At 41.9% G+C, this 27,964-nt stretch overlaps 1 protein-coding gene across 2 annotated transcripts in view; it reads left to right on the top strand.

Annotated features, from left to right (window-relative positions):
- Positions 1-15,901, top strand: part of LOC132823469 (uncharacterized) — a 67,405-nt gene extending 51,504 nt beyond the window's left edge. The window contains exons 8-13 of one of the 2 annotated variants that reach the window (XM_060837371.1): positions 2,634-2,978; positions 5,533-5,805; positions 7,856-8,191; positions 8,270-8,539; positions 9,984-10,093; positions 12,292-15,901. In XM_060837371.1, the coding sequence (XP_060693354.1) occupies positions 2,634-2,978; positions 5,533-5,805; positions 7,856-8,191; positions 8,270-8,539; positions 9,984-10,093; positions 12,292-12,378 (1,421 nt within the window). In that variant the 3' untranslated portion in view covers positions 12,379-15,901. The remainder of the gene's footprint in view (positions 1-2,633; positions 2,979-5,532; positions 5,806-7,855; positions 8,192-8,269; positions 8,540-9,983; positions 10,094-12,291) is intronic. The other variant, XM_060837372.1, reaches the window with a different exon arrangement.
- The last annotated feature ends 12,063 nt before the right edge of the window (positions 15,902-27,964 follow it).

The following is a 27,964-nucleotide window of genomic DNA, read 5'->3' as shown; positions in this document are numbered from 1 at the left end:
TTTGCATAAAATCCCCCACAACAGAAAACCGAGTCATTAGGCTTCACAGTCAGTGTGACTGACAATGCTTATTCTGCAAACTGCACTGGTTTGGTGATTCTTTCACTCTCCAGCCTCCTGATTTCTACCTCTACTTTTGCCCGCAAGGCACAAGGCACTGAGCAGGCCTTGCAAAATCTTGGAATTGCATCCTAGTCAACAGGTAAAGTAGCTTGGCCTCTGATAATTCTAACCACTTCTTGAAAAATTCCTGGGTATTTTACTTGGACTTCACTTGAGGTAGCCATTTTCCGATTGAAAAGTATTGAGCCAATCAAAGTGAATCTTTCTCAAACAATCCCACCCCAATAAGCTCAGCCCCAACCTTTTTACTACCATCAGGGGTAACTGCACCACTTGCTTCTCACAGGAGACTGGAACTGACATCATACCCTGGGAAACTGTTGCATATTCAGGGTATGTTCTCAGTCTGGGTGAGGCTTCCCGCAAGCTTAAAAGTTGGAGTCCCGAACAAATGTTATTAAATACAGATTCTGCAAACACAGATACAGCTGCACCAGAATCAACCTCTATGGGAAATGGGTGACCATTTAACAAAACATTAATTTTAATTGCAAAATAAAAAAAACGAAAGAAGTGCAGATGCATAAAAGAGATTCTAATCTCCATTTTTTTCTTTAATCTTAATACAATACATTTCTGCCATACAGCGGTAGTGCTTATTTCCCCAGCATCCATCTTGTTTGTGTGTAGTTGCAAGACACAGTGAAAATTTCCTGGTTATTTTTCCCCCCTGAACTGAGGAGATTCTAATCGCCTGGCTTTTTTTTGTACATTGACTATGGCCAACCAGGTCCTCATTACATATATTTTTAAAACCCCTGCACAACTCTTGGGAAATAGGGCAGGACAGGTGACAGAGGTGACAGTGGGGAGTACACTTTGGGTCCAGTGCCCATAGTTTGCACCTTTTGGCCGCCCCCAGGACAGCCGCCCGGTACCTGCCTGGGGTTCCCCGGTTCTATTTTTTTTATTACTTTATTAAACGTTGCAAAACAGTTTAGAAAAAAAACAGTTAACATTTACAGCTCTATACAGCAGCAATTTTACAAGGGAGAGGAGCAGCAAAGCTAGGCCCCAAACTCGACCGTTCAACTAGTTTAGAGGGAGATGAGGACAAGCCCCATATCCCAGTTTCAAGCATGACAAGACAGCAACAATGACATTTGTACATAAAAAGACAATCGAATTACACAAAAAAAATGCATACAAAACAGACCCAGCTAGCTCCGCCCCTCCCACCTTCCGGCCACTCGAAGGCAGCCCACTCCTACGCATCTTCTGGCTCTCGATCCACCTAATGTCCCTCCCAGTTCTCGGTCCACACTGACACAGCTTTCGACCACCTCTCGGACAGCCCGCCCCGGTACCTGCCTGGGGATACCCGGTTCTATTTTTTAAAATTTTATTAAACAATTAGAAAAGAGTTGACAGAAAAACAGTTAACATTTACAGCTGTATGCAACAGCAATTTTACAAGGGAGAGGAACAGCAAAGCCAGGCCCCAAACCCTACTGTTCAACAAGTTTACAGAGAGATGAGGACAACTTCAAATCCCAGTTTCACATATGAAAAGACAGCAACAATGACATTTATGCATAAGACAATCCTGTTACATAAAAAGTGTAGACAATACAGACCCAGCAAGCCCCCACCCCACCCACCTTCCGACCACTCTAAGGCAGCCCACCACTACGCACCTTCCGGCTCTCGGTCTACCCCATGCCCCTTCCAGTTCTCGGTCCACCCTGACACAGCTTTCGACTACCTCTAGGACAGCCCGCCCCGGTACTTGCCCGGGGTGACAGCGGTCAGGATGGCCTACCCACCTTCCGGCTTCACTAACCGCCCTCAGCACCTTTCAGCTACCTCGAGGGCAGCCTGCCCTGGTACCTGCCTGGGGTTCCTCTGGTTCTATTGGTCAGCCAAACCTTTCCTGATTGGGTAAAAAGTGAGGTCTGCAGATGCTGGAGATCAGAGCTGAAAATGTGTTGCTGGTTAAAGCACAGCAGGTTAGGCAGCATCCAAGGAACAGGAAATTCGACGTTTCGGGCCAGAAACCTTCATCAGGAAATGATGATTGGCCCAGTTTAACTACACCATTCAAGTACCTCGTAGTCAAATAAGTCCACTTGGTTCCACTTGCTACACAACATGACCTTAAAACTTACAGAGTTACGGTCACCATCCACAAAATGCTTGCTCACTGATGCTTCAATCACTTGACCGTCTTTATTCCCCAAGATTAGATCTCCAACCATTCCATCTCTCATGGGATATCTATGAGATGACAGAAAAAAACCTGTTTGGCTCAAGGGCAATTAGAGATAAACAACAAGTGCTGTTCTTTCCTGTGACATCCATATCACACAAAACAAAATTAAATACAGCTTGAACACAAAGACCTTTGTTCTGTGAACTACAAAGTCTCTTACTCTGGTGTGTTCGTGCTGTGTCATATCTGAATCATAATTAAGAACTTACTGAAAAAAAATTTCTGTAGGCTTCATAATTACACAAATAGACATTGAAATGTATTAGCTCATTTTATCAATTTTCATCTTTCCTTACAGGAAACCTCAATGAAGCATTTTTTCTCCATCAGGAAGGGTACTTTTTATTGAAAGGACCAGACCATCCTGGAAATAGCTCCATTATCTGGGAATGGAGACCACATTCAGGACAACAAACTATAAAACAATTGGGAACTTTTCACAGAGAAGGTCAGCATTGGGCTGTAAAATGGAGTGATGATTACAATGATACACCAGACATTTCTCGAAGAATGTATGAGCACTATGGTACCCTCAATCTGTTAATCAGAAATCCTAGCTTTGAACTTGGTGGATTGTTTAGCTGGACTCAAACAGAGCCCATTAAGAAGATCCTGAAACAGATTGAGCTATTTGTGATCAAAGGTAAGTAAGAAGGAGTGGAAAGGGTTGAATAAAATGATTTTCTGTCAATCCATGGAAATTCATAGATTGTTGGAATCCATTCCTATTGAGTCATAGTACAAATAGGAATTGGAAACTCAATCTCACGATTGTAGTGGTGGGAACCTTAGATGAGACTGGGTCAATTATCTTATTAAAGTGAAGTTGCTGGAGTTTAAGGTCTTTGAACGGGAAGAATGTATTCATGTGCTATATAGCTTATAGACTTAGACTTAGCACTCTTCCATCTCTTTTTGTGCTCTTTACTCCACAGTCATAAAATGATCTCTTAAACTAATATTGCTCAACTGCATAGACTTTGCATCCACTGTTTTCAAAAAAGTGTTTGTTGGAATCCAACCCATTTAAGATAACAGGTTATTTACATTCTCTTCGCTGCATAGAGTTAGGGCAAGATCTCAATTGTTGCATTGCTCTCCAGAGTCAGCTCATCAACATGTGATTTTTTAAATCACTCATGATATAGTTTATTGTTCCCATATTCAATCTTAGCCTTTTCCTCTATAATCACAGGGCAAGCACACTCTAAATTTACAAGCTGTCCAAGTTAATCTCAAAGATTCCAAGGAGAGTGAGATGGTGTCAGCAGTTAGGGAATGGAGTTTGGTACAGCGATCAAAAATGAAACTGTTTCATACCGGGTGGCACAGTGGCTCGGTGTTTAGCACTACAGCCTCACAGTGCCAGGGACCTGAGTTTGATTCCCGCCTGAGGTCACTGTCTCGATGGAGTTTGTACATTTTTCCCATGTCTGCCTGGATTTCCTTCCACAATCCAAAGACGTGGTGATCATGCTAAATTGGCCATAATGTTAGGTGCCTTAGTCAGGGGTCACTATAGGGTAGAGGAATGGGTCTGGGTGGGTAACTGTTCAGAGAGTTGGTGTGGACCTGTTGGGAAAAATGGTCTGTTTCCATACATTAGGGAATCTAATCTATACTTCTCAATATTTAACCACCTAAACTAGAATAACTAACTCAATTAAAAAAAAGAAGATAGTAAAAACAGTCTGGTCATTAAATTAAGTGGATGGATTGAGGATAATTAATTCTGATTCTTATCATTAGCTTTTGTTCTCAATCTTTTCTCCATTTTCATATAATTGAAGAGAAAGTTGCCACGGAGAGAGACAGAGCTGCAGGTATCAGTACGGTGTTCAATGTGAACGCCGATGATGATGATGACTTTGGCCTTTTGATTATGTAACTGGAACAAATTGCATCTGATCGAAGAGTAGAGGTAATATCAACATTGTGACAACACAGAAGCAAATGTGAGCGAAGGTAGACATACTGATCAGAGTGTCATGAATAGACATGTAGAAGCTGACCCAATGGATAGAATGTTCCACACTTGGAAGGACTGAGCGTTGGGACAGAAAGGCACTGAATAGGGTGCAATGTGACTCACTCAAACATTGCTGCATTCTCACGTTCACCATAATCACATTCTGGCCAGTTGGACCCATGGTTGATCCTTTTGTCAAGCTGCCTCAAAATACTCCACAGAGGCTGGTCTTCTATCAGAATGTCACCTTTTATTTCCATGTGAAGAGTCCTTGACTCTGATCCATCTCCCCTAGAGCCAGGTGTCAAAGTGAAGAAATTGTCTGTAGTGTTCAGGGATGTATAGGTTAGGTGCATTAGTAAGGGGAAATGTAGAGTAATAGGTTAGGGGAAGGGGCCTGGGTGAGTTACTCTTCGGACGGTCAATGTGGACTTGTTGGGCTGAATGGCCTGTTTCCACATTGTCGGGATTCTATGATTCTATGATGTCTGATACTCCTTTGTCATCTATCAGTGAGGGCTCCCTGATTGGACCAGATTAATGGTGACAATTAGCTGTCTCATATTCGTGTCATACACCAGGCTGATCTCATTACAATCGATACAGCCTTTAAGTGAATACTTCAAGATAATTCAAGGGTCTCATTCCACACTGCTGGGCTTAACTCAGAAACAGAAGGGCCTGTCACCAAGCAGTGTTCATGGAGGTTGTCAATCATTGGGCAGGAAGTCACCTTGGGGCTGGAGTTTCACTACATTGATCAATGGCAGCCAGTACCAATGATCAAGGGAATAGACATCAGACAAGAGGGTGTTTGCTGGAAGAAACCCCTTACACCCTTGCCTCTGACCACTCTGAACCATTAGCACTGCTACCCTAATCCGAGAAAAGCACACACTCTTGCTGAGCAGGACTTCCATCTCCAATGTCTTGATTTCAGGTGAAGTTGGGACAATGGCCTCATTAATGCCTGTTTGGCAAATGGTTCAATAACCTTCCCCAGAAAGTCATCTTGAGTTTCCAACAAGCACTATAGAGAACATGCAAATCTTTCAGAATCTCAACTAATTTCAAGCCATGTTTTTGGGTAATATTGCCAAGAAACTGCAGGTAGAAAAGGAAAAGGGAGATGCGAAGGGAAATCATCTGTGAACAAAACTGGGAAATGTGAATGATAAGCATGAAAGAGCTTTCTGAGATGTATAAGCTTCATGTCTCTGTTTTACAGTTGAGATTGATTCACAGTGGCCTGTAATGGGCAGTGACATCACCCTCAGCTGCACCATCTCCAGACTCTCAGACACTGTCAATCTTCAGTGGAAACAGAGAAACTCTTCTCAGGAAAACAGGAGGATCAACACTGAAGAGATCCAACTGAATAACACAGTCTATCTCATCATTAGACATGCTGGAACCGAAAATCAGAATTTATATACATGGGAAGTACAGGAAAATAACTCCATTATTCTCACTGGAAGCACAAACATTGATGTGAATCACAGTAAGTCCAGAACTACCATAAGTAGATGATCAATAGTCACTGATATAAAACCATTCCCCACAAAATAGAGTGAGCACTTTAACACTGTCAGATTCTAATGCAGAACATGATCTTTGTCTCTGTTCTGGTTATTGATATCATAAAATGGTGAATTTATGAATTCATGCCACCTATCAGGAGAATTTGCTAGAATCATTTCAATTTATATCAGTTCATAAAACAAAAGCAAAAACCAAAAATCAAATGAAATTAAGGCCAATGCAATTGAAAGTACAAACTGATTGAAGGTGCTGACACTGAACAAGATTTGGGTCTTTTCTGGGACATTCTTTCAATGGAACCAGTGACTTCGAAAAGTTCTCAGTGTTCTTACACTCAGAGACGATCATTTACTGTACCTGAGTGAAGGAAGGCATAGCCAAGGGATGTAAGAAGAAGATCCCTTGTGATTTAAATTGGTTATTTGTGAACCTTGTCTCTTATTCCTCTGTCACCTTGCTGCTAATGCTGGTCATTAATGGTAAAAGTGAGGGAGTGTATTTCAGGCAGTCACTGAGCATCCTGCTGCACTTGACTCTCCTGAAGATCCAATGATGCCCCATGAGAAGACCTGACTATCAGTTGGCCCACACTCCCAACTCAATCCGACAGGCATCACTCTGATCGACATGAACACCTTTCTGATTTATCCTGCTTATCCATAGCACCCACAACTGTACATGGAGACAGCCAAATGCATTTATGTTGGAGCCAGTGTAGTACTAGTTATATTGAAGGACTCCACCTGTTCTGACAGACCCCTCCAGATTTAACAAAGCATTCAAAACTGGGAACGCCTATTGTCTGCGGTGCAATGTCTCTGGTGGAAGGGCATGTTACCTTATATGTACATTTGGCCCCAGGAATATATCATCATTATCTCCGAGCAACCATCCTTGAAAAGCATTTATCCCTGACAGTGAGGCAGGAATGTGAGAGCTATGAAGACTGTAAACAGAATGGATATAGATTTTCAGGACGCCTCTGCAGCTTTATTAGTAGTCGTAACAACGATCCCAGATGAATTGGACCCTGACCAAGTGTAAACCTTTCCTGAGAATGAATTCAGCTGCATTATGAAATGGTATTCTTCGTGTGGCGTGTGGAATACCAAGCAACTTGTCACATTGGACAGTGTTTAATGGTTCATTTCTTCATGTGACATTGCAGCTGGTGGTGTTCCCACATATCTGCTATCCTTGCCCTTCTTGAAGGAAGTCTTAAAAGATTTGGAAGGTGCTCTTTAAGGTCTTTGGTTGCAGGGGGTGATTTGAGTTTCCCAGCCTCAAACCAAATGTTAAACTGTCTAATATTTCCTGCATCAGTGTCAATGCCTATCATTTGGTATCTATGTGTGATTAGGACCAGCTGATCAACTGCTTGCCTTAAACAAATTAACTTCTCTTTGCTCTTCTACTGTCTAAAGGTCTGAGGCTCATCCAAGTTTGCCCTCACTCTTTGATGTAGCAAACTTTGATGGACCTGTCTGTGTTTCTATTTCCATTGGACCATGAAATAACATCCCATTGAGATAATAAGCATCCAAGAGAATGATTATGAGACATTTCTTGATGTTTCATTGCTGAAGTAGTTCAACTAATTCAGATCCAAAGAAAAGACATATTGGACTTGGGTTTGTAAATGCCATTTTTTTCTTCAAAGATGTTGCCAGAGTTACTCCAGCCCTTTCTATTTTTATTTCAAATCTCCAGCATCTGCAACATTTTGATTTTATTTAACCAATTAAATATTGCCTCCAGGCCTTGTGGAAATGATATCACTTGGACAAGGAGATTATCTTGAGGGAAGATTGACTTTGTACCACAACCCCTTACTTAATTCAAAAATAGCCTGGGTGAATAGCCAGTGTACTCAGATCCTAATCAATCTCACTAGCCCAGTAATGTTCTCCCAGATGACAAAAGGGAAGAAGATGATACTTGGCCTCATTGAATTTCCACCCCTGTGTTTATCAGTGACTGTAACAATCTTCGGTTTCTCTTTGTTGCAGATTTACGTGATAAAAAATACACACTTTATCGGTCAGTCACAGATCGCAGTGAAGTCGAGCTGATTTGTGAAGTCGATTCTACGATAATAAAAACTAAATGGACCTGGTCTTCACCTTTAAAGGATGAAGATCAAGAAATTGCTTTCACTTACAAATCAAAGCCTGTCAACATAAACAGGACCTACTTTGGGAGTCGATTGGTCCCTCCAGTGAGCAGTTTCACTGACAGGTTTTTCAGTGTGCGGATTGTGCCTGTCCTGTTTGAAGATGCAGGAGTTTACAGATGTTTTCAGGGATCAAATAATCATTTGACCATTAACCTGATCACAGTTAAAGGTAGGGGATAAAATGTTGATGATGCTTTCATTGATCGAGTCATTGTTTAAAATCTAAATGATTTTCTTGTTTACACAGTCACAGCGGAACTCTCTGATGCAGAGACTGAGGGAGGCTCTGTTACCCTGACCTGTTCTGTCTCTGATGTCACTGAATCCATGAGACTTGCTTGGATTGATAGCGGTGGTAAAATTGTTGCAGCAAAAACATTCAAGGAACAGAAGCAGGAAGGGGATAATTTACAGCTGATTACTCAGGAATTTGATAGAGACAGCAGCTACTGGGCATGTATTTTGTTTCATGAAAACGTACCCAAGGTTTTAATTCCTTATGATCTGAAGCTTTACAGTAAGTGTCTCAGATTTTATTTGAAATGCATTTTTAGTTATTTCTTTTAAAATGAAAATGACTTCCTTTTCATCCTCTTTTATGTTTCACATTACTGAGGGTTCACAATTTAGCTCTGCAAGCAACTGAAAATGTGTATTTGTGCCAATTACGTTTATATAAGGTTGAATCCCCACTATCAACTTTAATACACCTTGCTTGTAGTGGACTGGAATTATGCAGACTTCATTGCATTCCATTAGATTCTATGTATAATGATTGAAAAATATGATGTTATTCTGTCTCCACCCCTCAATCATATCAATTCCATAACTCTCCAACACTTCTGACATTGTTTACCTGCAGCAGAGTGGTATATAATGGTTGTTCTCAAACTGTGAGATTAACAGCACATAATTCCACACGAGCACACCAGCCCACTAATACACACAGACCAGGGGTTGCATTTGGTTTCTCGATGTGGCTTTCTGTACATTCCTGGAAGGGTGAAACATAGACCTGTCTACAGTGTGGTATGCCATCCACAAGGGATAACATTCTTCTGTGAGTGGTAATCAGCCACTTTTTATCTCGGGAGCAGAAGAGGTCACAGAGCAGTTTGTTTTGAACAGCTTCTCATCTTTGGAAGGGAAAAAAAATTCACATTAACGTTTGAATTGATCAGTGATGTAAATTTGACTGATGATGTTGGGGATGGTTCAGAGTCAACCACTCACTTCCCGATCAGCAGGATTACAGATTATTATAAACAATGACCAAAAAGAAATTGTAAACTAGGCATCAGAGAAGAAATCTACTTTGACGTGGACAGTAATATGATGGTGATTGATCTCCAGATTTCATGACAGATCATATCGAATGTTTCATTTCATCGATTAAAATCTTGACCATGTCCAGGCGATGGGACCTGACTCAATTCAGCAGAAGTGTATCAGGACTCTGTCTGTCTGAGTAAATTGTGCAATTACTTTATTCATTACCTGATCGCGTGTTACAGGAGTGGATTGAGATATTGCACTACAATTTTAAATGTAACGTGCCTGAGAAAAATGTTATTCTTGTCATGAAACATTCTGAACCATCCATAGTTGCAAGGCTGGATATGAATAATATCACCAACATTGCATTTCTGAGTATACTTCTGGTTTGAAAATAGTTTCCAATTTCAGAGCTGTGGCTGTTTCACGCCTTGATGGCACAATACAGCTGAGATCGAGAGCTCACCACCTGGGCAATCTCAGTGGTGAGTTTGGTTTCATCCACTGTGGCAAACATAACACTTTTACATCGAGTCAGTAAAAGTAAACAAATGATTCAATTACTTTCCACACTCCTTTTTTCATTCACACAAAGCTGATTAATTTCATTGAATTAATTTAATTTAATTTTCAACTTTGAATGAGATGGAGACTTTAACTGTTATCAACCACTTTCTTGTTCACAGTGAGCATGAGGCCAGTTCCAGTCATTTGGACCATCGCAGTTTCTGTTCACTTGATTACTAAACTGGTCTTTGTGGTTGGCCTTATCTTCCACATGAAGAAGATAAACAGAGTAAGAATTTTTTTAAAAATCCTGATTTAACTGTCAATTGTCGCTGAGGAAACTGGTGCCTTTGGACAGATATTAGTGGTCCAAACTGAATTGTTGTTTGTGATTAATAAATTGTTCATTAAACCCATTTAAAAGAATCATAATGAGTAGAGTGCAACAGATCAATTTATCAAAATTGGATGAAATTATAAGCCTTGATTTTTTTTCCGGACTTTCCTGTCAGAAACCCTTTTTATTCCCATTATCCCCAAGGAAGAAATCAGGAAAAGCAAATAGTTCCTTCCCTGTTTATCAATGAGTGGACATGCACAAACAAGGATGCTGTTCTTTGAACAGTTTTCATTGATTCTTACAAATACTCCTCTTGTAAATTATGTTATTGAAAAATGTCAAAAAACAATATTTGAATAATTAAACCAAGAGCTGTAAAATTATAATGAACTGAAGATACCTCCTGAATATTTACTGTTTGCTCTGATTCTTGTTGCTGTAATTCTTGATGTTAGCGATCTGATGTCTCGAGAAGGCTTCAGTTGAGTTGGGATTCGGAAATCCACTTGTCACAAAGTAAACCACAACCTCTGGGGCAGGTTTGGTTTCGCTGCTTCACTGATGTTCAAATCTCAGTCAGCTCCAAGAAAAAGACTGTTTGAGAGAAACCTATTTGACTTGTATTTGAGGAAGGGGTTTTTCAAGGCCATGAACACTTGGGTGAAATTAAAATTGTGCAAGTATCTTCCAATGATGCCAAGAACTGCAGTTTATAATTTCTGCCAGGTTAGTTCCTTCTATTTGCTGAAGCCTATCAGCTGGGTTTCACTGCTCGCTGGCCGATCCGATTCTGACAAGACCCAACCAAGGTTCACCAAGTTAGTACCTTGCGAGATGGGCTAGCCCAAATTGATGAGCTCCTGGGTGAACAGGAAGAACTGGCTCCACTTCGTTATTCACCCACTCCCTCAATTAATCACCACAATCTCATCTTACAAAGAATTCCCTCCCATGTGGAAACTTCTCTCCTTAATTGGATGAATTTATATTTTAACAATGAACAGTTGATTTTGAGATTCTTGGCTTTGAAGGTTGATTGAAAGTCCTTTGTCCTGGTTCTTTTTGTCAGTGGCTACCTGTCAGACCTCAGAGAGAGATTCTTTACTCTCTCTTTCTCCAGTACAGTGTAGGGGGTCGGGCTTAATCGCCTGCCTCAGAATTGTCACCTTCAAAGCACATTGGTGTACAGGTGAGGATGTCAGGTCACTAACACAAACAGAGTAGAGTTGAATCTCACTTCTAAACCCTGTTCCTGTGTATTAGTGAAATGGGGAAAATAGGTTTCTCCTAAACCGCTGTCATTTTGTTTTAGCATCTCGCCTTCAGACTGAGACAATCTCAGGGAATTATGGTTTGGTTTGTAAATCTTTTCTCAGAAACCAAAGTTGCTGGGGTTTTGGAGAATTAGAAGCTGTCTTTACTCTCTTTCGGTTACAGCTAGGAGCTGGGGTTTCTCTCTGCTGTGAGACAAATCAGATTTTCTGAATTAGACGTTTTGCCAAGGGGTGGATTTGTTGGACATTACTATACTGGAAGCATTAATTACTAATGTTTACAGCATCTATTATTCTGTTAAGTTTTCCAGTATAGTTAAGTTATTCCAAGTTCTTCTTTCATCTGTGTATTTTAACAATAGTGTTTCGATAAATTCTGTTTTGCGTAACATCGAGTAGTTTGACCAATCAAATTGCATCTGGAACAGCATCTGGCACACAGTAAGTTACATTAGATGTTAAAATTAGACAAAATCAGGGTCTAGGTTACCTTCCAAATATTTTGAGGGGGTGGGGTCTGATTTGATCCGGAACAACAGTCACGGAGTTTACATTTGCAGTCATTTTGTTGGCTCTATGTCCTTGCTTTCGATTTTAGAAAAGGCACGTCTTGTAACTTAACATTGCTATTTGTGAGCAAACCCAGTGAGAAGGTTCAAAGTTTTCTCTCTAATCCTTACAAAGCTAACTCCCCAGAAATAGGAAAAAAAATCAGTTTCAACTGTTGAAATGATCTTATCCACCATGAGTCAGCGGTACATGAGTCAAACTCTGTTTCCTTGTCCATTCGTAAAATTTCCTTTGTCCATCACTTCCTTCTGAATGTTTACCCTTGAAGGATTAAATTTGAAGTAATTCTTTGCCTCTTGTTAGAAATCAAGCAGCAGGATTCTGGAGAAGGCAACAAGAAATACAGAAGCTGTTGGATTACAGATCCTGAACTCTAGCCCTGATTTGTGATCGCAGAATGAATGATGAGACACAGATGTACCTGTGCTCAATGAGATCTTCACTCCTATAAAACAAAATTAATCGAACTTTGCAATCTTTCATGTTAGTTTTTTTCGGGTTATATCTTTGATGCTACTTTCATGTCGGTGGATTCATTTATATTGTGACTTGTGTACATCTATTGTTCCAATCTCCGTATAATGTTACTTTCCAAGTGCTAACTTTCAAGGTGGCTGTGTCATATTGCATTGAATGGTAATTATGGTGGATGTTGGTCTGAATTCCTGATCTCTGCTCTTGGCTGGTTGGGTCACATCCTGCAGTGACCGTTTTATACCTCGAGGGATGGATGGGTGTGATGTAGGATTTGTGATTTATATCTGTTTCAATATCATTGATTGCTGTGTGTTGATTGGTTCATTCTGTTCCATCTTCATTTCTTTTGTTCATTAACTTGTTTCCTGGTTAACCAGAAATCTGCCTGATTCCGTACTTATGTTTCAACCTTGTTAAAATAAATACGATTCCAGGCAGGGAACTGAATTCTCCAGTAATAACATCAGCTGGGATCATAACGCGGTGATTTAACACTACTGCCATGTGTAAAGTTAAAAAGCTGGCAGTATGGATTTGTAACTGAGAGGGATGTCAGCCAGATTCTCTCTGCAGCTGAGTTGAATAGAATTGATCCGTTTTAACATCCACTTTGAGAATTTACAACAGAATTTTAATGCCCAATGATCAACTCAAATGAAGACACCATGTCTCCTGTGCATCTCCTGGAAACAATAATATAAAGCAACTGTGGAATCACAGGGGAACATTGTCTCCATGCTCCCCCTGTTGGAATTGTTTGGGATATGACCAATTGTGACTAAAAAAATCAATAAAATAATCATTAAAAAATCACCATAATGAAAAGACGGAAAATAATTTTGCAAATTAAAGTTATAATGGCAACAGGTTTGGGGCGGATTTACTGAGATATCCTTCACAATCATTGACACTCTCAGAATGGATTGTTTGCAGATTGTTCTGCGTGATGGTGATGAAAAGGTGAGGACAAGCACCTTAGGGGAATACCAGATGACTGCTGGACCCTCCAAAGCTCCAAGGATGGGACAGAACTTAGGTGTGCCTGTAAAACAGATCCTTAAGTTATGAGGACAGATAGATAAACTTATGAAGAAATCTCATTGCATTCTTTGTTGTATTTGCTGAGTTTAAGGGCTGAAAGTTCTGTTAGAACTGTCTAAACGATTGGTTATGCTGCAGCTAGAGTATTGTATATGGTTCTGGAAACCACATTGTCAAAGGTATGTAATGGGACTGAACAGGGTGCAAAGGAAATTTCCCAGGATGGAAAGAGAGATTAGACAGAATTGGAACCAAAAGGGCCACAGATGCTGTAAATCTGAAACAAAAACAGAGATTGCTGGAAAATCTCAGCAGGTCTGGCAACATCTGTAGAGACAAATTAAAGTTAATGCTTTGGGTTGAGTGATCTTCCTCAGAACACAATGGTGTTGTTTTCCTGAGAGCAGAGGACACTGAGAGGGGACATGATAGAGATGTTTAAAATTATGAGAGTCATAGACAGGAAGAAATGTTTCTCCTTGATGGAAGGGCCAATACCCAGGGTGCATAGATTATAAGCAAGGGGCTGGAGGTTTAAAGGAGATGTGAGGAAAAATGTTTTCATGTAGAGGAAGGTGAGGATCTGGAACTGCCTGTAAGGCTGGTAGAGGCAAAAAAAATCCTCAGTGCATTTAAGAAGCATTTATATGTGCACCTGCAATGCCAAGACATACAAGGCTATGGGCCAAGTGCTGGAAAATGGGATTAGAGTAGTCAGGTGGTTGTTTTTAATTGGTGCAGACTCGAAGGACTGAAGGGCCTTTTGATCTCTCTGACTCCATTGTTTCAGAATGGAAGGTGTGAGTATTTCCTGTTGTCATTGGATCACAGAGCCCTCTGTCCTTGACCTTCCTCTTTGTTCCCACGCTGTTAGAACATGTCTAACCTGCTTGTAAGGAGCATTCTCAACAAGGACAATAAGTAAATTACTTCGATCTAGTTTATAATTTTTAATAGAGAATATTTTTTAAAACTTTGATACTTAAATTTCATGCTTATTTGTTTGGTCTGTGTACAGATATGTATGCAATTATCACTGGTGTGCTATATCGTGTCACGAGTCTTTAAATCCCCCATCCTCGGGAAAGGCAGGTACCATTAATGATATCCATACCCCTCATGATTTTATAAACTGCTATAAGGTCCTTTCTCAACCTTCTACGCTTCAATCATGTCTGTGCTGATACATTGTGTATGTATTTATCATATGTGTTTATATTCTGATCCTGTGTACATGCGTTTGTGCATTTATCTGCAGTCTATCTATATTGTATCAGTGATTGATTCCTACTCTGAGATGGAGACTGTAATGCAGTCCAATGGAACAACCATTAGCATAATGCGTGATCTGATTTGTGATTGCTCACCAATGCAGTGTCTTATTTTATAAGAGCAAAGATTTAGTCATGAATGAGAATTCCAAAGTAGATACAAAAAGAGTTATCAGGTGTACATTTATTGTTTGAAATTTAAAATTTATGGACTGGGGTGTACAAAGTTAAAAATCACAAAACACCAGGTTTAATTGGAAGCACCTAGCTTTCGGAGCACTGCTCAGCAGCGCTCCAAAAGCTAGTGTTTCCAAATAAACCTGTTGGACTATAACCTAAGGCTATATATGGACAGTGTGAAATTGAATTTTTGAATTCAATATTGGAGGAAAACCTGAAGAATTTAACAAACTTGTTAACACAGGAATGTAGGAACAGGAGTAGGCCATTCATCCCCTCCAGCTTGTTCTACCTTACAATGAGATCATGGTAAATCTGTGGCCTAACTCCATCTACTACCTCTGGCCCAGATTCCAACGTACCTTTTTGCATAATAAAAATTTAGCTATCTCAAATTTGAAATTAACAATTGATCTTCAGTTGTCGTTTATCAAGAGAACTAGAAGCATCTCCACATTTTGCACACAGAAGAGCTTTCTAAACCTTTTCTGAAACATTCTGGCCCTAATTTTCAGACAATGCCTGTTATTTCTCATATCCCCAACAAAATTGAAATAGTTTATATTTATCCACCCTGTCTTTTCCTGATAATATCAGTAAAGACTTTGATGAGTACACACCGTAACTTCCAAAATTCCAGAGATTACAGTCCTAATTTACATCATCCTACTCAGAATAACACCCCTGACGTCCAGGTAACATTCTTGTGAACAAATGCTGTGTACCTTCCAACATCAATGAACACTTCCTAATATCCGATATATGTAAACTTCTAGAGCGTTAACATTTATATCTAATAACCAGCGATGGAATGAGTCAATAGAACAAAGAAACGATTACAACATTGTAAGTGTGTTTAATCCTGAATAAATACAACGTAAAATAAGAGTACACCTCTCTATTAGTCGTCATTTGTGGGGTTGCGTCATGGTTCAGAGGCTTGATCACAACATCATCGGTTGACAGTAGTTCTGAAGAAGAGTCACAATGGACATGAAACATAGATTGCTTCTCTCTCCACAAATGCCACCAGACCAACTGAGGTTCTCCAGCATTTTCTTTGTGTCGGAACTTCACCTTCCGCAGTATTTTGCTTTTAAGTGACAGTTGATAGTTCTGTGCCATACTGGAGGAGTACTGCACAGGCAATGATATTGTCTTTCGCTTACAAATTCAAACATGGCCCGCTACATCTAGCCTCTCAGCTTTCTATTTTTGCTGTTTCAAAGAGGATTGTGGGAGCTCTTTCAATGTGCTGCTGAGAATTTATCCTTCAACCAATTTTAATAAAAATTATTGGACTAATTTTTTAGACATTGTTATTGGTGGGACATTGCTTGATGTGAATAGCCTGGTTTGTGTTCCATATTCCAACAGTGACAACTCTCAAAAGAAAACAATGTTTCTCCAATCATTTTGGTGCATTTGGATATCATGAATCATGCAAATACAATTCTCTAAATGCAGTCACTAATTTGAGATGGATTTGAGGCGCTCTGTTTTCCACATGTGCTGTCATTCTTGATGCTGCAGACTGGTGGCAGTGGGGAGCTGCAGTAGTGTTGGTGCTCATAAATGAATTAGTTGGATGTTGTGGTTGGTGGGGAAAACAATGACGCTGGCTGTTTCCTTTGAAGAAGGACATTGAGAGATCTTTAAAAAGTTTTTGTATAGATTTGTAGCTCAGGTTGTGGATGAAGTCGGCGACTCGTTCGCCAAGCTGATGTGGTTTTCTGCAGAGATTTTGTTGCCTTGCTCGGTGACAATATCCGTGCACCTTCGACACGGTGTTGCTGGCCTGTCACATCCTGCATTTTTATGTCCCTGGTTTTTGGTCCTTGCAATTCTGTATCTGAGTGGTTTGTATATGAGTTCCAGTTCAATATGTTAATTGGTTGAGTTCAGGACAGAGTGTCAAAAATTCTCTCACGTGTTCCTGCTTAGCTTGTACTGGGATGGTTACATTGTCCCAGTTGAAATTGTGTCCGTAGTTGTCTGTATGGTTGGAAATGAGAGAGTGCAGGTAATGTCTGACAATGGTGAGCGGATGTTCATGCACTCATATGGACAGTTTGCTTCCTGTTTGTCCGATGTCGTGTTTCTCACAGTCCTTGCAGGGTATCTTAGAGTCAGAGAGTCAAAGAGATGTACAGCATGGAAACAGACCCTTCAGTCCAACCTGTCCACGCCAACCAGATATCCAAACCCAATCTAGTCCCACCAGCCAGCACCCGACCCGTATCCCTACATTATTCATAAATGCCTCTTAAATGTTGCAATTGTACCAGCCTCCACCACATCCTCTGGCAGCTCATTCCGTACATGTACCACCCTCTGCATGAAAAAGTTGCCCCTTTGGTCGTTTTTATATCTTTCCCGTCTCACCCTAAACCTATGCCCTCTAGTTCTGGGCTCCCGATCCCAGGGAAAAGGCTTTGTCTATTTATCCTATCCATGCCTCTCATAACCTTGTAAACCTCTATAAGGTCACCCCTCAGCCTCCAACACTCCAGGGAAAACAGTCCTAGCCTGTTCAGCCTCTCCCTTTAGCTCAAATTCTCCAACCGTGGCAACATCCTTGCAAATCTTTTCTGAACCCTTTCAAGTTTCACAACATCTTTCCCATAGGAAGGAGAACAGAATTGCATACAATATTCCAACAGTGGCCTAACTGATGTCCTGTACAGTTGCAACATGACCTCCCAAATCCTGCACTCAATATTCTGACCAATAAAGGAAAGCATACCAAATGCCTTCTTCACTATCCTATCTACCTGTGACTCCACTTTCAAGGAGCTATGAACCTGCACTCCAAGGTCTCTTTGTTCAACAACTCTCCCTAGGACCTGACCATGAAGTGTATAAGTCCTGCTAAGATTTGCTTTCTCAAAATGCAGCACCTCGCATTTATCTGAATTAAACTCCATCTACCACTTCTCAGCCCATTGGCCCATCTGGTCCAGATCCTGTTGTAATCTGAGGTAACCTTCTTCGCTGTCCACTACACCTCCACTTTTGGTGTCATCTGCAAACTTACTAATTGTACCTCTTATACTCACATCCAAATTATTTATGTAAGTGACAAATAATAGAGGACCCAGCATCGATCCTTGTGGCACTCCACTGGTCACAGGCCTCCAGTCTGAAAAACAACCCTCCACCACAACCCTCTGTCTTCTACCTTTTGTAGATAAAGATCACCCTGTTGGATATGGGTGTTGAGTCTTTATGAGGGGCTGGTGGATGGTGATCACTGGTTTGAAGGCCACCAAGATTCCTAGGGATGTATGGTCAGTATCATGTCTGGTCATTTTCTTCTTTAGGTTTGTTGCATAAGTATCGTGGAATAGTGCGATTGGGCTAGCCATTTCATTTAAATCCATTGAATAGGTTTCCTGTTGTTCCTTCTGGAGTTCTGGGTTTGCTGCAGTGTGTCCTCACTTGTTTACATAGTATTCTTATGCAGCGGTTGAATATCCACAAGGATTTGTGTCTCAGATGCTGCTGCTCCTTTAACAAGGTTATGTTGTCCTTGGGGTTTTTTTCAGAGTGGTCGTAAAGACACAGGCTCTGGGGTATCTAGTTGGGATGGGTTTGAGGGCCAATTTGATTATACCTAACAGATACTGCCTCAGGCAATATGCGTTTCAGTTTTTTTAATCAATATTTTTATTGAAAAACATGTTAAAATATTTTACAAAACATTTATATATAAAGAAAAAAACCCATCAAAACAGAAAAAAACAGTATAAAGAACAATGCCATAACACAGTACCATTGTTAATAAACAACCCACTATTCTACCGAAACAAATTGATCTGCTTAACTAAAACCAAACTACAAATATACTGAATAAATACTAGCTTAAACTACATTCAAGTTACTTAAATTAAATAATATCTTACTGCTTTATCCTATCTTACTCATCATACATCCGCTGAGGTTCCCATTCCTGGGAGTACCCCCTACTGTATCAGTATTCTTTTCCTTCCAGTCTCCTCTTCCCAGGGCCCCACAAGCGCCCATAAAGATTCCCATGGCTATACCACAGCCCTGACCAATATTGCTGACAAATCAGTTTCAATATAATTTAAAAAGGACCACCACGTCTTATAAAACTGTTCCGTTTTGTGGTACACCATATTTAGATTAGATTACTTACAGTGTGGAAACAGGCCCTTCGGCCCAACAAGTCCACACCGACCCGCCGAAGCGCAACCCACCCATACCCCTACATATACCCCTTACCTAACACTACGGGCAATTTAGCATGGCCAATTCACCTGACCCGCACATCTTTGGACTGTGGGAGGAAACCGGAGCACCCGGAGGAAACCCACGCAGACACGGGGAGAATGTGCAAACTCCACACAGTCAGTCGCCTGAGGCGGGAATTGAACCCAGGTCCCTGGCGCTGTGAGGCAACAGTGCTAACCACTGTGCCACCGTGCCGCCTAAGAGGTAATTTGTGAGGTAATCTTGGGGGAAATGCTCCATCACCAGCTCACACTACTCCAGAAGACCTGGTGGGTTTTCTGACATCCTATTTAGTAGAATGTTCTTCCTTGCGCAACGGGCAAGGATATTACACAGTCTCTGAGGAGAAAGTGTGGTCTGCAGATGCTGGAGATCAGAGCTGAAAATGTGTTGCTGGAAAAGCGCAGCAGGTCGGGCAGCATCCAAGGAACAGAAAATTCGACGTTTCGAAGGGATGAAGGGCTTATACCCGAAACGTCAAATTTCCTGTTCCTTGGATGCTGCCTGACCTGCTGCGCTTTTCTAGTAATACATTTTCAGCTATTACACAGTCTCTTCCAATGTTCCCCCATCGAGGGTAAATTTGGTAGCCCCCAAAGAAGAATTACTGAAACCATGTTAATTTCAATCCCCAGAATGCCCTTTAACTTCCTTAAAATAGCTCTCCAATATCTTTCGATCTTGCAGTATGATCATAAACAATGTAATTTTACACTTGGGACATTCTGGTGACACTCTACGCTAAAACTTAGTTAGCCTCTGTGGTGCCATATGAGCCCTGAGTAAGAACTTCAATTGCATAGCTTGTGCTCTGTTACATGCTGAAATTTTCCTGATATTCTCCCAGATACCTTCCCATATCTCTGGTGAAATGTCCTCTCCTAACTCTTAGTTCCACATCTTACAGAGTTCTTCCATATCCCCCAGAGCATGCCCTTTCTGGAAATGATAGAAAGTACTGAGTGAAAGAGTACCTATACACCGGAGTACTCTTTTCTCCACATCTGATTTATAACATTGGGTCAGGAGTGTGGTCTTCCTCTGTATGTAGCCCCTCATGTGGAGTATCAGAAAAGGTCCTGATTGGATAATCAATATTTCTGACTTAACTGACTAAATGACATCAGGACCTCTCCCTCGAATAAATCTCCCAAACATTGAATTCAAATGTTCTCCCATGTCTTATAGATGGTGTCCATTTCCCCAGGTTTAAATCCTTGGGCACCTACCAATGGGGTAAATGGCGAAGTCTTAAATCAATTGCCCTCGTCTTGCATCATTATCCTTTCACTGTATTCTAGATAATTGGACTATTGAGTTGCTGGGTCACGGATTTCATCTTGTCCATAAATAATAAATTAATTAGAGGACATTTTGACTGTGAGGCTTCAATATCAAGCCATATCGATTCCGAATTCCCCTGTACCCAGTCACCAACACATCTTAACAGAGCACTTATTTGGTAGTTCTTAATGCCCAGAAGATCCATCCCTCCCACAGCCTGCAAGAACTGTAATCTGGTGAATTTAATTAGGCCTCGCCTATGGCACCAAATAAAGGACTCTAGCCAACCATTAATCCTCCGTCATACTTGTCTAGATGACAACAATGGGAGCATTCTCATGGGACATAGCAGTTGGGGAAGGACATTCACCTTAATCAGGGCTATTTGGCCCAGCCATAAAAGTGGTAATCCCTCCCACCACTGCAAATCTTGTTTTATTCTCTTTAATAATTGTCCAAGGTTTGTTTATACAGCTGGTGGAAGGGAGGGGTAATAAAATTTCCCAAATATAGGAAAACCTTTGGTGACCATCTAATGGGAATTGCTTTTTATCCTTCACGTTAGGTGTCTCAACTAAGCCCCCCACCAGCATAGCTTCCAATTTTGTGAAATTGATCCTATAACCTGAGAAATTACAATAGGAATTAATTCTTTGGATCATTCAGGGAACAGACTTCTCTAGATCAGCCAACAATAAAACAACTTCATTAGCATAATCTTATGTTCCCCACATTCCCACCTTTCATGCTATTATTTCAGAGTTCCTTCTGAAAGTTTTGGCTAACGGTTCAATCGCCAAGGTAAATAGCAGCGGTGACAAAGGACATCCCTGTCGACTATCTCTTCTAATATTAAAATCATTTGACTTAACACCATTTGTAATAATTGCCCACCTTTGTTTCCTTATACAGTACTGCTATCCATCTGGCAAAGGGTCCCCCCAAACTAAAACGTGTGATACGGTCATTCTATCCAATCAAAGGCTTTTTCTGCATCTGAGGATACCATCAACCCTGGAATCAAACTTTACTGACATACCTGTATTGTATTCAGTACTCTCCTAATATTGTTAAAGGAACTGCAGCCCTTAACAACACCTGCTTGGCTTTCTTTTATAATATGGGGCAAAACCTTCTCCAACCTCCCAGCCAAAACCTTCGATAAAATTTCGAAATCTACATTCAGTAGTGAGAGTGGTCTATATGAAGTATGTCTTTCAGGGTCCTTCCCTTTCTTTAAAATAAGGGCGATATTAGCTTTCCTCAGAGTGGACGGCAGGCAACCCTGTGCATAAGAATATTTGTACATCCCCAGAAGTGGTTCCACTAATATGTTTATGAGTTCCTTATAGAATTCAGTTGGGAATCCATCTGGCCCTGGTGCTTTGCCATTTTGGAGATGTCTTATCGCTTTTTGCACTTCCTGAACTGTTAGACCCACATTCAAAAGGGAAGCCTGCTCCTTACTCACATTGGGGTGGTCCATATTTTCAAAGAAGGACTGCATTCCCATTGTACAATGTTCGCTCCCCTCCAACCGATATAGCTCTTCCAAATATTCCCTAAACCTAGCATTGATCTTTTTCAATTCATGGGCAGTATTACCAGCCTTCTCCCTTACAGATAATAGATTGGGACACTTTTTTCCACCTAATTAAATTACCAGGCTTATCTCCGAATCCAAACAGTCTTTGCTTGGCAAAGGAGACCTCTTTTTTAGCCACTTGTGTGTGTATTGAGTCGAGGGCAGCCCGGAGAGCTGTGACTTGCTGAAGTTTAACCAATGATGGCTGATTATAATATGTTTTCTCAGCTACCTTCAGCCAGGCCTCCAGCATCTCCTGCTGCTCCTTCCTCTGCCTTTCTTTAGTCGTCAATAATAAAATAATCAGACCTCGTAAATATGCCTTAGTGGTCTCCCAAAGTATTGAATCTGAATCAATATCCCAAAAGGTCCTAAATTCTCTTGTAATATATTCAATGGATTTACTATCTGGTTACAAGAATGAATCCATGTGCCAGTGATGTGCATTTGCTCCACTACCCTTAGCTTTAAGATCTAAATATATTGGCGCATGATCCAAAACAGCTATCTTTCCTATTTTACATGCAAGTATTCTGTCCAGACCATCAGCTGGATAAAAAGTATATCAATTTGCACATGACATTTATGTGGGTTGGAACAGAACATGAGGGTGGAGGTATCCCCACACACCCACTCATCCCAACTCATCACATATGTCCACCAACTGTTTAGACTGTGTGGGCGTACCTGCCAGGCCCTTTTGAACCCTGTCAATCTCTGGATCTATAAAGCAATTAAAATCATCTCCAATAATCATACCGCAAACCCTCAGGTTCGGTATTTTAGTCATTGCATCAATTAGAAATTTAAGAGGGTATGCCGGGGGACAATATGCATTCAAAATACCGTATTCTTCTCCATATATTAGAGCTTTCAAAATAATAAACCTTCCCTGAAGACCCTTAATCTGCTCCATTTCCTGGAAGACTTTCAAAATAATAAACCTTCCCTGAAGACCCTTAATCTGCTCCATTTCCTGGAAGGGGAGATTCCTTTTTATCAGTACAGCTACCCCTCTACTTTTAGGACTGAAGGATGAAAACAACATCCTATCATAAACCCTCTGCTGCAGTTTCAGATGTTCCTTGTCAGTTAGGTGCGTCTCTTGCAGCCGGGAAAAATCCACCCATTCCTTCCTGAGGCTCGACAAGGCCTTCTTACTTTTAACAGGAGAATGACCATGTCCACTAACTATGACTCCCTTTTATATTCCAGGTGCACCACCTGAACAAAATCACTAGCCATGGTCATCCAGGACAGCCTGTGATTTCCCAGGAGGAAGGAACTCATCTGAGGTATGATGAGTACAAAGATACTAACTCTATGAAATCTAGAAACTATTCCTCTGAAAGCAACTACAGCTAAGAAAAAACTACATTTAACTGAAACAAGTACCCTTGTCCTTGGGGTGGTTGAAAAGGTAGGATGGTGGTGGGGGGGGGGGGGTAAAGTCCATCCTGTCCAGGGGTCTGGCAGCGAGCCCAGCCCAGCAAACCACTCAGACTGCCACCATCTTGGATCTCCGGCTTTTATGTTTAAAAAAAAACACTTTTCCAATGAAAGGCAAGTGGCCCGTTCTCCCAGTTCCACTTTCCTCTGGGTTGGTTTGTTTTGGTTTTAGCAGCCTGCCTGTTCAGAACAAGCAGTCAGTTTTTGGAAGCTGCTGGTCAAAGAAACAGCTCCATGGGAGAAGGTGTTCCCTGCTGAATCTCTCTGCCATCTCTCCTGTAAGACCCTGTGTTTGATCCTATCCTTTTTATGAAGCTGGTGGTTATTGGATAGTTGCAAGTATTTGGAACAACATTATTAAGTTGCGATAATCTGTTGGGATTTTGGGTAGGTTAAGTCATTCTGTATTCTGTTGTTTTGTGTTTCATTTGGTAATCTAAATAAATTCCGCTTTGTTTAAAACCCAAGGATTTTGACCAACTGCATCATTCCTGGAATATCCACTCTACACCTGCTCAAAACAACTAGAAAAGTTGGGCTACCTTCTTGAAATGTTTTGAGGGGGTCTGACCTGGACCATAACGTCGGAACAACAGCTTTACTCTCCATTACTGCTCATGGAATGAGAGCTGGTGGACAGTAACTGTTCCCTCAGCATGTGATCAGCAGGTTTAGTTATACCATGTTCAACATCTATGCATTGATTGTATTCAGTTTGTGTATCACCTATCTGGGTAATTGGTCAATATTGTGATAGTATCCAGCATTTCTTCAAGATGACTTTCTGAGACTCTTCTCCATACTGATACTTCCCATAGGATCAAAGCTTTGTGGCTGAATACCTGAATAAAGATATAGTCTGGAGAGGTCTCCAGGGATCATGTGGTTGGCAGCGAGTGCGGCCTCTGCCACAACCTCTACGTACGTTATCCCTCGGCTATCCCCACACCGGATGTATCCTCTGTTTCATGACACGTGGTCACTCCAGGATTCCTCATTGCTGTCTGACACCAGTTCACTGTGAGCCACTGTCCAAACACACTTCAGGATCTGCAGTACTACCAAGTGAGCTGTCTGTCCAACATTAGTCAACAGACTTTTAGCCTTAAGTAACTCCTGACTATAAACTGTTTCTATGGTTGTCATCCAGCCATTGGCAGAACATCATCGGCTTGACCACCTGAGCTGAGCTACATGGTGGATCCATAAGCTTCAGGATCTCAACAAAGTTGGATTGAAAAACATGACTGAATGGCAGAGCAGTCTTGATGAGCTAAGTGACCTAATTCTGCTCCTACATCTTATGGTTTTATGGTCTATCTGTGAACATTTAAAGTAAACACTCTTGGGATTCAAGAAAAACTTTTGCTGAGGAGATTATTTTCTCAAATCGTGCATTTGAAGGTTAAGTCCTTCAGAATCTGGCGACACTGTTCTTGATTTGTTCTCTCTCAACCTTCCTTATCTGGACCGATTATCTCCTGAGCCTTGTTCCTGCAGTGGATCAGGAGCAAAGGAGTTGAACATTACAGTGGGTGATTCAAATATTCAAAGCTTCCAAAAATCTAGTCCTTGAGACTTGGGATTACTTCAGCACCAGTGGGACAGGGACCAGGAAAAATGTTTTTTTCTCTTAAGGTGCAGAGGATCTGGAATTCTAAAACATCAACCCAGTCAATTCATAGGTTAACATGCTTTTCATTGTAAATATCTGCATTTCTCTGATCAACCATGAACTCTGCTATCGGTCACTTTGCGTTGATGTATAATATTGCAACCCATCAAGTGAGCACTATGGTCCCCATCACAAAATATGAAATCCCACTACAAACTGCGATGTGTTTTCTACTTTGAGCCAATTCTCTGTCCCAGCCCAAGTATATTTTACTCAGTGATGCCAGAACCTGGTCTGCAAAGGAACAGGAAACCCACCTAGCCTGTACTTTCACAAGACAAATGTCAATGACTTTGTCAAGATTGACAGTCTCAGTTTCTGGATTAGAGTGGTGCTGGAAAAGCACAGCAGGTCAGGCAGCATCCGAGGAGCAGGAAAATTGACATTTCGGGCAATAGAGTCAGGATGCTTACAGAGTGGAGAGGTAAATGAGAGGGGGGTGAGAATCGGGAGGAAGTGGCATAGAGTACAGTAGGTGAAGGGGGTGGGGATAAAGGTGATAGGTCAGAGAGGAGGATGGGGGAAAGTGGCAAAGAGTACAATGGGTGAATGGGGGTGGGATGATGGTGATAGATCAGAGAGAAGGGTGGAGAGGATAGATGGAAGGAAGATAAGCAGGTAGTACAGGTCAGGTAAAAACAATGACTGCAGATGCTGGAAACCAGATTCTGGATTAGTGGTGCTGGAAAAGCGCAGCGATTCAGGCAGCATCCAAGGAGCAGTAAAATCGACGCTTCGGGGAAATGTGGAAACGATTGAAGTCCACAGTGATGCCCTGGGGTTGAAGTGTTCTGAGGTGGAAGATGAGGCGTTCTTCCTCCAGGTGTTGGGTGGTGAGGGTGTGGTGGTGGAGGAGGCCCAGGACCTGCATATCCTCGGCTAAGTGGGAGGGGGAGTTGAAATGTTGGGCCACAGGGCGGTGTGGTTGATTAGTGCGGGTGTCCTGGAGATGTTCCCTGAAGCACTCTGCTTGGAGGCGTCCAGTCTCCCCAATGTAGAGGAGACTGCATCGGGAGCAATGGATGCAGTAAATTATATTGGTGGATGTGCAGGTAAATCTTTGATGTATGTGGAAGGCTTCTTTGGGGCCTTGGATAGAAGTGAGTGAGGAGGTGTGAGCATAGGTTTTGCAATTTCTGCAGTGGTAGGGGAGGGTGCCAGGAAGGGAGGGTGGGTTGTTGGGGGTATGTGCGCTTTAGGGAACATCTCCGGGACACCCGCTCCAATCAACCCCACCACCCTGTGGCCCAACATTTCAACTCTCCCTCCCACTCTGCAGAGGACATGCAGGTCCTGGGTCTCCTTCACCGCCGCTCCCTCACTTCCCAACGCCTGGAGGAAGAACGCCTCATCTTCCGTCTCGGAACACTTCAACCCCGTGGCATCAATGTGGATTTCACCAGTTTCCTCATTTCCCCTTTCCCCACCTCACCCCAGCTCCAGCCTTCCAGCTCAGCACCGAACACATGACCTGTCCTACCTGCCTATCTTCTTTGAACAAAATAAAATCTAATTCTGTAAATACAAACTCAACCGATAAACTCATATGTGTGCACATGCAGGAGAGACAGAGTGAGTATATGCATGTGAGTGTGCATGTGTGTGGGTGTGAAAGAGTGTGTATATGCGTGTTTGTAATCTTGGTCAAGAATGTGTGTGAGTGTAATGTGATATAAGCTGATGAGAGGGTGAGTGCGTGAGTGAGTGCTGCGGATGAATGTATGTACGTATGGTAGAGACCTTGTGTACGACAGTGGGTCTGTGTGAGTGTGTGAGGATGTAGGAGTGTGTGTGTATGTGTGTGAGTGTGTGTGTATGTATGTGAGCATCTGTGTGACTATGTGTGTGTTTGTGTGAGGATGTAGGAGTGTGTGTGAATATCTGTGAGTGTGAGTGTGTGTGTGTGTGTGAGTGTCTGTGTGTGTGTGTATGTGTGTGAATGTGTGAGAGTGTGTGTGTCGTGCAGTGGGGGTCACCTGTAGTGTTGAAAAATGTGTTGCTGGAAAAGCACAGCATGTCAGGCAGCATCCACGGAGCAGGAGAATCGACATTTCGGGCATAAGCCCTTCTTCAGGAATGCGCAAGGTGTGCCAAGCTAGTTAAGATAAAAGATACGGAGGAGGGACTTGGGAGAGGGGCGTTGGGAATGCGATAGGTGGAAGGAGGTTAAGGTGAGGGTGATAGGCTGGAAAGGAGGTGGGGACGGAGTGGTCGGGAAGAAGATTGTCGGTCAAAAAGGAGGTACTGAGACCGAGGGTTGGGACTGAGAAGTGGAAGGGGGTGTTGGGCGGTGGGGGGGAAGGAGGAGGGGAAGGGAAATGAGGAAGCTGGAGAAATCAGCATTCATGTTCCTCTGGGACACCCGCATCAACCAACCAAACCAACCACCCAGTGGCGGAACACTTTAACTCCCCCTCCCACTCCGCCAAGGACATGCAGGTCCTTGGCCTCCTCCGTCGCCAGACCATGGCAACACAACGCCTGGAGGAAGAGTGCCTCATCTTCCACCTCGGAACCCTCCAACCACAAGGGATGAATGCAGATTTCTCTAGCTTCCTCATTTCCCCTCCCCCCATCTTATCTCAGTCCCAACCCTCGGACTCAGCACCGCCTTCTTGTCCTAAAGTCAATTGGCATTTGGCATGTTAGAACAACTCTATATCATCCACCATCCAATGGTCAGATAGAAAGTGGAGCCCAAACTTTGAAGACAGGCTTAAAGAATCATTCTACAACTTCACTCAAGATCAAACTATC

This window comes from Hemiscyllium ocellatum, chromosome 16 (genome assembly GCF_020745735.1).
Source record: "Hemiscyllium ocellatum isolate sHemOce1 chromosome 16, sHemOce1.pat.X.cur, whole genome shotgun sequence".
Lineage (NCBI taxonomy): Eukaryota > Metazoa > Chordata > Chondrichthyes > Orectolobiformes > Hemiscylliidae > Hemiscyllium > Hemiscyllium ocellatum.
The sequence above is the reverse complement of the archived record's forward strand: the minus strand, read 5'-3'. Positions and strand labels throughout refer to the sequence as shown.